This window comes from Orycteropus afer, unplaced genomic scaffold (assembly GCF_000298275.1).
Source record: "Orycteropus afer afer isolate SDZICR_OR568_19922 unplaced genomic scaffold, OryAfe1.0 scaffold00120, whole genome shotgun sequence".
NCBI lineage: Eukaryota > Metazoa > Chordata > Mammalia > Tubulidentata > Orycteropodidae > Orycteropus > Orycteropus afer.
The window spans coordinates 509791-520588 of NW_006921707.1; the positions used below are offsets into that span (position 1 = coordinate 509791).

Below are 10798 nucleotides of genomic sequence, written 5' to 3' on the forward strand. Positions count from 1 at the left end.
CCTGGAGAAGGATGTCATGCTTGGTAGGGTGGAGGGTCGACGAAAGAGGGGGAGGCCTTCAAGGAGATGGATTGACAATGGTGGCTGTGATGATGGGCTCAAGTATAGCAGGGATTGTGGGGCTGGTGCAGGATTGGGCAGTGTTTCGTTCTGCTGTGCATGGGCTTGCTATGAGTCAGAAACGACTTGACGGCACTTAACAACAACAACAACAACAACAGAAACTACAAACAACTTTGTGCTCATACATTTGACAACTTTAAATAAATGAAACAATTTCTTACATCCACAAGCTACCAAAACTTAATAAAATGAAATAGATAATCTGAATAGTCCTATAATCATTTAAAATTGAGCTCCTTATTTAAAATTGAATTCATCATTTACATGCTCCTGAAAAAAAAAAAATATAAAGGCCCAGCTAGTCTCACTAGAGAATTCTTTCAAACATTCAAGGAAAAAATAACACCCATTTATCACAATATCTTCCAGAAAATAGAAGAGTAGAGAACACATTCCAATACCAAGGAAATAAAACTATAGACTGATTATCTCCCATAAAATTATATGCAAAAATCTTCAATAAAATATTAGCAAATAAAATCCAGCAATGTAGAAAAGAATTGCACACACCATTACTGTCTCAGTTTCCTAGTTCTGGCCTAACAAAATACCACAGAATGGGTGGCTCTAAAAAGCAGAATTTTTTTTTTCTCACATTTCTAGATGCTGGAAGTTTTAACTTAGGACTTTGATGAAGAGTTAAGCTCACTCTCTGTCTCTCTCCTCGGTTCTAGGGCAAGGTCTTTCCTTATCTGGTTCAGTTTTGGCAGCCCCTGGCATTCCAGAAGGAATTAGGAACCACTCTAATCTAGTATAACTACTTGATAATATCTGCACAGGAAAACCCTATTTTCCCAAAGAAAGTTACATTTATAAGGACAGGGTTTAGGATTTTAACATATCTTTTTGAAGGGATTCAATTCAATTCATAACAATTACCAAATGCGGTATATTCCAGGTATGCAAGACTGGTTCAGTATTTGAAAATCCATTGAAGTGATTACAAATTCATCAATGTAACCTATCATATTAAACTGAACTCACTGTCAGTGAGTCAGTTCCAACTGATAGTGACCGCTCCTTGGGTTTCCGAGGGGGTATCTCTATAGAAGTAGATTGCCCAGTCTTCCTTCCAAGGAGTGGCTGGTGGGTTTGAACCACCAGCCTTCTGGTTAGCAGTCAAATGCCTTAGACAGTACACCATCAGAGCTCCTATCTATCATTATTAATAGGCTAAAAACGAAAATCAAATCTTCAAATCAATTGATGCAGGGAAAGCATTTTAAAAAAATGTATCTTCATGTAAGCTAGGAATAGAGAGGAGCTGCCTCAATTTGATACAGAGCATGTACAAAAAAAAAAAAACCTAAAGGTAACATGTTTTGTGGTGAAAGACTGAATAATTTTTGCTAAATTCAGAAACAGAACAAAGAAATATCCTCTCACTGCTCTTGTTTTACATTATAATGGAAGTTCTAGCTAGCTCAATAAGGCATGAAAAAGAAATTTGATGAATGAGACAAGAAAAAAATGAAGAAAGAAAAGGCATACAATTTGGAAAGGAAGAAAGGGTAAATCATCCCAAGTGTTTTTAGAAGAAAGTATAGATAAAGATGTGTATCTTATTCAGGATAATGCAAGTTAAAACCAAAATATCACTCATTAAATGTAAATATGACAAATGTATGAAAAATAGTGACAACATCAAATGAAGAGAAACTAAAACAGTTATACATTGCTGGTGAGAATATGGGAGCTCTGGTGGCGTAGTGCCTAAAGCATTTAACTGCTAACAAGAAGGCTGGCAGTTCAAACCCCCAGCCACTCCTCAGAAGGAAGATTGGAGCAATCTATTTCCATAGTGATACCACCTCGGAAAACCAAAGGGGTGGCTATGAGTCTGATCCAACTCAATGGCAGTGAGGTGAGAATATATGTAGTACAGCCATTCTGGAAAATGGGTTGTAAGTTTCATATAAAACAAAACATGTATTTGCCTCATTATTCAGTAATTACACTTGTAGACATTCACCCTAGAGAAATGGGAATTCATGTACACACAAAAACCTGCACACCAGTGTTCACAGCACCTCTAGTCATAGTTCCCAAAAGGTGGGAACAACCCAAATGTCCTTCACCAATTAATGATTGAACAAATTGTGGTACTTCCACAAAAAGAACAAGTTATTGATATACACAATGCCTTGATGAATCTAAAGTCAATTATGCTATTTTAAAAAAGCAAATATTAAAAGGTTACATATTATATGATTATTTGACAAACTAAATTTTTCATTAAATGACAAAATTAGAAGAATAAAGAACAGAGAACAAAATTAGAAGAATAGAGAACAAAGGAGTTAGAGAGGTAGTGGGTAGAGGAGGGTGGCCAGAAAGTGGAGTTTGGCTATGAAAGAACTACACAAACTAAACTTGTGGGGATAGAACTGTTCTGTATCTTGACTATGGTGGTGCTTAAGTCAATCTACTCATGTTATAAAATTGTGTAGAACCTATATACCTGCAAAGACAAACACCCTATAGAATGTGTAAAACTGATGCCTCTCAAGAAGGTGTGTGGATTATATCAGTGCCAATTTCTTAGGTGTAATAATGTACTATGGTTAGGCACGATGTTACCACTGGGGAAAATGGGTAAAGAATGTGCAAGATTCTTCTGTGTTTTGTCTTATAACTACATATGAATCTAAAATTGTCTCATAATAAAAACTGCAATTTAATGTGTTCAGTAAGTAGTATTCATTTTACCTAAAAAATCTGCCCTGGAAGAAGTGCAGCCAGAATGCTCCTTGGAAGTGAGAATGGCCAGACTTTGTTTCACCTACTTTGGTCATGTTGTCAGAGGGACCATTCCCTGGAGAAAGATATGTTTGGTGAAGTGGAAGGTTAATGAAGAAGGGGAAGGCCCTTAACAAGATGGATTGATGCAGTGGCTACAACAATGGGCTCAGGTGGAGCAAGGATTGTGAGGCTGGCACAGGACCGGGCAGTGTTTCGTTCTGTTGTACACGGGGTCGCTAAGTCGGAGCAAACTCAATGGCACCTAACAACCACAAAGTAGGACATAATTTTTCATATTATCTATTTTGTTCCCTTTCAGTCAATACATATTGATGCCACTTTATATACTGAAAGTGATGCTCATGTAAGTATAGTTCAATTTATTTTCAAAATTTCTATATTTTCTAATTTTTAAAATTCCAAAAAGTATATTTTCATAATTTAACTGAAGTAGTTGTAGCCTTTAAATCTAACATTGGTGTGCTTCTAAAACAAGTGATTAGATAATTTTATAAGTAATTGTTGATGTGGTGGGACTTGGGGAAAAAAAGAGCTGTTTTGATGATAAACCAAAATAAAAAATATAAAAAAGCCTTTTCCATCAATGTCTAACAAAATGTATTTTATGTTTTTTTGTGATGCAATTAAATCATGAGGCAATTTAGATACAAGGATCAAGTAACTGATTCAATTTCAAAGTATCCAACATATATATCACTAATTTTCAGTACTATAATTATTACCACCTCAAATCGTATTTTCTTCATATTGCTTAAATGCATTCATATTCTGTATTTTTCATGACTCAACATTTGTCAGGAAAAAAAAAAAAAGAACTCTGACAGATTACTTTTCATGTGAGAAAAGAAACAAACATAACCCCTAAAATTAATCAGAATTCAAAAATGATCTTATTTTTTTTCATTAACGCATTGGCATTGCCTGATGTGTATATGATTTCAATCATTTTGCTAATCCTTTCCCTCCTGATTGATTACTAAAAACTAGAAACAAATTCCCACCTTCCTTACCACAGGGCCAACAAACTCTATGTTGTGTGCTTTCCAAATATTAAGAATAGTTACTCTGTTATCCCTCAATTAGAACTTATCTAAAACATGGGACATGCGTGTGTTTCTTCCTTCATGCACTCATTCAGATAGTACATTTGCAGTGCCTGCAGGGTCCCAGGCATTGTGCTGAGTATTGAAAACACAAGTTAAACAAGCCGTGGTCAGATCCCCAGAGGTTCATTACATGTTTCTTTCCTTTTAAGTTTAGAAGATTTTTGTTAAATAACTGTTGTGGGAAATACATTCCTGTGGTGCCTAAGTGATCCCTTTCTGAACTGCCCAGTCTGTGAGTACACAGTACTCCTGCTTTGATTTTTCTAATGAATTTCCGGACATCACTTCTGCCTCTGGAACTTTGAGTCTTATAAGAATAGCATGATTAGCAGCCACCACTCTTTAAAATGCTAATGATACAATCTGATTGGAAAAATTCTTACACACGCACTGTCTATATCATTGTTTCAAGTCTAGGGCTGATATGAGCATTCTTTTACAGAAGGAGAAATGTGCTTAGTGAAAAAAGTGGCTTCTTAGTTCCAGGTTTTCTAATTTTTTGTTCTTCCTTCTATATATTATCACTATGCTTCTTGATTGTGTTTTGTTTGTTTGGTTTGGTTTTTATTTCAAAGCTAGAAAAGAAAAATAAAATCAAAACTGCTTCCTATGTAGAACTTCTTAGAAGTATTGTTGTGTTATTTTCCTAAAATATTTGGATTACCTTTAAAAAATTAAAATTACATCCATGTAAAAATAATCAGAAAGTAATTTAAGGTTTTTGTAAAATATTTGGATTAGCTTTAAAAAAATCAAAATTACATCCATGTAAAAATGAATAATCAGAAAGTAATTTAAGGTTTTCAAAATTTTTTTTTGTAACTCTGTTTTTAGCCTAATTGCAAAGTAACAGCAATGAAGTGCTTTCTTCTGGAGTTAAATGTTATTTCACATGAATCCAGGAATATGGACATTGATGAAACAGTGGAAAACCTTATCATCCTAGCAAACAGCAGTTTATCTTCTAATGGGGTGAGTTATCCAGCAATCATATAGAGATATATCTGATGTTTTTAGCTTGATTGGGAGAGTCATTAACTGGATATAATGAATAAGCAGATATTCTAAAAAGGCATTTGGTAGAGGAGAGGGAGTTAATTTCAATGGAGTTAATCTAAAAGTGGGGCTATCTCTGATATGCAATCCTAAACTGTTCATTGACACCCCCCCAACAAATGTTTATTAAATAGTGTTAGGCACTACATGGTCACTGATCTCAAAATGTATGTGGTTAGGTAGAAAGGATAGACATTTACCTAATTGCATAATGAAGTATTTAATTATAACATAAGTCATAGAAACTTACATTTATTGGACTGTTACTGTGTACCAGAAGGATCTCTGGTGGTACAGTAGGTAAGGCATATGTCTGCTAACCAGAAGGTTGGCAGTTCAAATCCACCAGCTGCTCTGTGGGAGAAAGATGAACCAAACCACTTCCATAAAAATTTAAAATGCCCACTGCCATCAAGTCAGTTCTGACTCATAGGGACCCCTCCTTGGGTTTCCGAGGAGATATCACTAAAGAAGTAGGTTAGCCAACCTTCCTTCTGGGGAGTGGCTGATGAGTTAGAACCACCAGCCTTCTGGTTAGCAGTCAGATGCCTTAGGCACTACACCACCAGAAACCCTTGGAAACCCTATGGGGGTTGCTTTGATTCATAATCATCTCACTGCAGTGGGTTTGATTAGTTTGGTTTACTTATTCCTTGAGCTTTAAATTGGTAATTCATTGAATTCTCACAATGACTCTGTAAAGTAGGCATCCTGATATCTATGTGACAGTTAAAAAAACAAGAGTACTGAGAACTTCAACAACTTACCCGAGGTCATGCAGCCAGTAATTAGGAACAAAGATTCACACCCAAGCAGTTTCACTCTAGAGTCTGTACTCTCATGAAAGCATAAATGATGCAAAAGGGTAGTAATAAAGAACTTAATAAGTTGTGTATTTTTATGCCAAGAAACATTAGCAGTGAAGGGTTTCAGGAGAGCAGATATGAAGGACTGCTATGGTAGGCTCTGGTAGCATAGTGCCTGAGGCAATTGACTGCTAACCAGAAGGCTGGCGGTTCAAACCCACCAGCCACTCCTCAGAAGGAAGGTTGGGCATTCCTACTTCCGTAGTGATACTGCCTCAGAAACCCAAGGAGGGGTACCTATGAGTTGGATCCGACTTGACGGCACATAACAACAACAACAACATGGTAGGCTGAGAGATCAAATGTTCAAAGGCCCTGAGGTTCAAAACATTATGAATTTCAAATACTCATGACCAAAGAAATGTGAAGTTTTAAAAACTCAATATTTTATAAACAAAGAAAGCATAATAAAAATTATTTATTTTAGAAATATTTTGGGCCCCATGGTAGAGATATAGTAGTTAGAAAAACTTATGATATCTGGTCTTAAGGATGGAGGAAACATAAATAAACCAATCAATATGCATACGTATATTAAGTCAGTTTTTTAAATTAAGTCCAATTGAGATAAATAAGGTGGGTTAGGGGTTTGGAACTGTAATTTACACTGGATGGCCAGAGAAGGTTTAACTAGTAAGATGACATTTGGTAGAGGCGTGAGCAAGTGAGCTTGTTTATACTTGGGGATGTTCAGGCAAAGGCAATTAAAATGCAAAACCTCTGAGCTAGTGTGGCTGGGCATCATGAATTTTCTCTTAAAATGCCAGTTGCTTCAGGTTTTAGCTTAAATATCACCTTCTTAGTTATATCACCTATTTACAATTGCAATTCCACCCCTACTGTAAGCACTCCCTGTCCCCTCACTATAGGCCTTGACTCTTCCATGGCATGTCATACCATCTGACATACTACATATTTTACTTAACAGGTATTTTCTGTTTTTCTTTGCTAAAATGTCAGCTTCACAAGGGCTGGTATTTTTGTCTATTTTTTTCCAGCATTATATCTCAACTCCAGAACAATGTTTGGCTTATACTACTCGATACATTTATGAAACAAATATATTAATGTTTAAAATACTTCCCATGACAAATCTTCATCTTATTGATGGAAAGACTAAGCCATAAAATAGATAACTCATGACAATAGCAATGATAAACTCTTTCATGTTCCTTTTCCATCACCTTCATAAGGACATTAGGTGGGCTATGTGGTAGAATGAGTGACAACTGCACAGTCAGAAGACCTAGGTGTAAAAAATTTAGATGATTATGTCACATGAGATGAGTCATTGACCATCTTTTCTTTCCTGTCTGACATGATTATATTGAAGGTCAAATAGGTCAGCATTATATAAAATGTAGCAGTGTCTGACATGGAGTCCTTGCTTGGTAAACATTGGTGAATCTGAATTCCACATGTTCATGGATGTTAAATCTAATTTTTACTTTTGCTGGGTAAAGCTTTCATGATTTAGCTATCTCTGAAAAGATTCATTTATGATTGCCACATTTAGAATATTCTAGTTGTCCGTGAAACTGCTAAAATTCCAACCATTTGTGTTATTCACCTGAATACTTCAATTTAACCAATAATGACTGGGTAATTGTTAAGTGCCAGACACAATACTATACTAAATATTTTGTCCTTGCCCTCCTGAAAGAGCTTATAGGATAGTGGAATTAAAAACACAAAACTCATATTAATACATGAAATGCTGTGATAGAGGTCTAAACAAGGGGCTATGAAAACACAGACACAGTATATTTAATACAGCCTCAGGTCTTAGGAGTCTACCAAAGCCTTTGTAAAGGAGACAGCACCTAAGTAATCTTAGGTGTGAGTGGTAGTAGCTAGAATAGGAAACCTGTAGTAAACAAAGAGAAACACAAAGGCAGAGAGGCCTTGTTGTGGTTACCTAGTGCTGCTCTGACAAGAATATACCACAAATGGGATGGCTTGAACAAACAGGAGTTTATTCTCTTACAGTTTGGGAGGCTAGAAGTCCGAGTTCCAAGTGCCAGGCTCTAGGGGCTGTGTGAAAGCCCCCTCAACCTTGGGCTTCAGCTCTGCCTCTTGTTTCTGACCCACTGAAGCTAGAGGCATCTCTTCACTCAGGCAGCTACTGGCTGCTGAGGCTAACAAGCGCAAGGTTGACAAATAAAATGGTACAGTCCCAATATTACCAAATGACACGGCAGGCCGTTAATTCAGGTCCACTGAAAGTCCCGATGTTAGCAGAGCATGGCAGGCTGCTGAACAATGACATGGCTACATGCAAGATTCGAGCATGCCATAAGCTAGAGACTATTCCCCAAGGCTTCTCCGTATGTACAGGAAGTAGACCACATCCCTAAGGCATCTACTCAGCTGCTCATAGTAGGTTCCACCATGGAGTTGATTACCAGTCTCATCATGGGGAATACTACATCCAGGTGCCTAGCAACTCAGCTAGGCCCAGCCAAGCTGACACACAAACCTAACTACCACAGGCCTCTTATATCATGATGTGTGGTGGAAAGGAAAGGCATGAGCTCAGAGTTCCTAGGGTATAATATTTGAGACGGTGGAGAAAGGTAGAAGAGATAGACCAAGAAACAGCTCACGGAGGACCTATGTGCCATGCAGGGAGGTATGGACTTATCCTAGGGGTGTTGTTATTATGTGCCGTGGAGTTGGACCCAACTCATAGCGACTGTTCCTTGGGTTTCTGAGGCAGTATCACTACAGAAGTAGATTGCCCAACCTTCCTTCTGAGGAGTGGCTGGTGGGTTTGAACCACCAGCCTTCTCATTAGCAGTCAAGTGCCTTAGGCACTAAGCTACCAGAGCTCCTGATCCTAGGGACAGATGACGAAAAGTAAAACATTCAAGAACTCTAAGGAGGAAATTTGTGGTCTGATAAACATGGCTTATTTATTTATTTATGTATTTATTTATTTACTTACTTATTTGATGAATGTTCTTAATCCCTCATGGGAAAAATAAGCCCATATCAAATCTCTCAGCTCCCTTTTCCCATTGTTTTTCCTATGATGATGTTAATTTGCCAGTTTTCATGTCTCAACACCTCACCATATGGTGCAGATGATGTGGTATTCCCAGAAAAGTGTAAATTAGGCTAGCTAATTGAATCTTTTCTTTTTATTTGGCAGAATATAACAGAATCTGGATGCAAAGAATGTGAGGAACTGGAAGAAAAGAATATTAAAGAATTTTTACGGAGTTTCTTACATATTGTACAAATGTTTATCAACTCTTCTTGACTGCACTTGATCATTGTCAGCATTTCTATTATTAACATCTTCCTACTTCTAGACAACAAAACACTCTGCATTTCAAATGCGCTGCCAAAACAAGTTTTTCAAGCAAGATGAGGATGAGGACCTTGGATCAGATGAATTTGTTGAAAAGAAGGCCGAAATTGTCATTGAATAATATAATAAAAAACTATTTGCCATGGAGTTGATTCTGACTCATGGTGACCCTATGTGTGTCAGAGTAAAACTTGCTCCATAGGGTTTTCAATGACTGATTTGTTTTTCTGGTTGGACTCCAACCTCCAACCTTTTGGTTGGCAGCCAAGTGCATTTACTATTTGTGCTACCTAGGGACTCCATCTAGTGACCATGAACTATTCTCAAACTAATTTTGCTTTTTTATTTTTAATTTATTTTTGAAAGTGTAAATATTTGTAGTATAATATAAAATGTTGCATAAAATTATGTGTGTATTTTAACATTTGAAATTGCACTGTTATTCTACCTCTTATTAAAAATATAGGAGACATTTGTTCAGGAGTGAGAATCAAAATATTTGACAATTATTTAACAACATCTTGTTATCAATGGTGAGAGAGGGATGTGGCGGGCTGCTTCCGTAAAGATTTATAGCCTTGGGAGCCTTATGGGGCAGTTCTTACTCTGTCCTACAGAGTGGCTGTGAATAAGAATCGACTCAATGGCATCAGGTTTGGTTTGCTTATTAATGTTGCACACAAGCAGCTATGTTGGTAGGATCCTGGCATTGTGTAGCCACTGACTACCAGCCCTCTTTTACCACTCCATTAGCTATAACAGCAAAGGATGTATTGGCTCCCAATGAGTTAAGGAAGACTGTATCCAAACACTGTGTTTTTAATCCATGATTTAGTTATTGACATATAAAGCACCTGTTATGAAGGAAATACCAAAATTGTAAGTACCTGGTATATTATGGACATCAGTAAATTGTGGATGGAGTTACTAATCAAAATTCACAGATAGGTAAAATTGTGTGTGGAAAACTAATGGTTGTGATGACATCTGTATTTCATATTTTCCCAAGTGCAGGTATTTTATTTTTACATTATTTTTGCCATGTGTATAAAATAAAGAAACTGCTGATTTGTTGAAGCTACCATTTTCTGATGGAAAATAATTGTTCATAATGTTTTGTTACAATTTACTGTCTAAAATTAATGAATCCTCTTTTAGTTGAGCTGTGAGTAAAATGAAATATTCTTGTCTTATTATGAGTTTGTTTTAACTCCAAACCTGCAGAATTATTAGAGCTTTTAGTTTGTAATAATCTGGTCTGTCTCAGAATTAGATATGTGATGGATTTTTTCCAGTATATCTTTTCTCTCTGATAATAAACATTATGTCTATCATGTACACTATTCATGAATGCAACAAACTTAGGAGTAAATTTTAAGGATAGTAGAACCATATGATGCTTCAGTATTATTACTAGTAAGCTTTGACCCATTTTCCACCTGGCTCACCCAAAGACACAGTATATATGAAAAATCGGGTATTTGTGTTACAAGTCTCTTCCATGTTCCACCTAGCAGATACTACTTAGAATCTAGTGCCACTTTCAACTCTGCTGTGGTCACTGCTTC

General features: G+C 36.6%; 1 protein-coding gene across 1 annotated transcript in view; it reads left to right on the forward strand.

The window, feature by feature from the left end:
• Positions 1–9179, forward strand: part of IL15 (interleukin 15) — a 21154-nt gene extending 11975 nt beyond the window's left edge. The window contains exons 4-6 of the mRNA XM_007944093.2: positions 3185–3229; positions 4827–4964; positions 9069–9179. Coding sequence (XP_007942284.1) covers positions 3185–3229; positions 4827–4964; positions 9069–9179 — 294 coding nt within the window. The remainder of the gene's footprint in view (positions 1–3184; positions 3230–4826; positions 4965–9068) is intronic.
• Positions 9180–10798: the final 1619 nt, after the last annotated feature.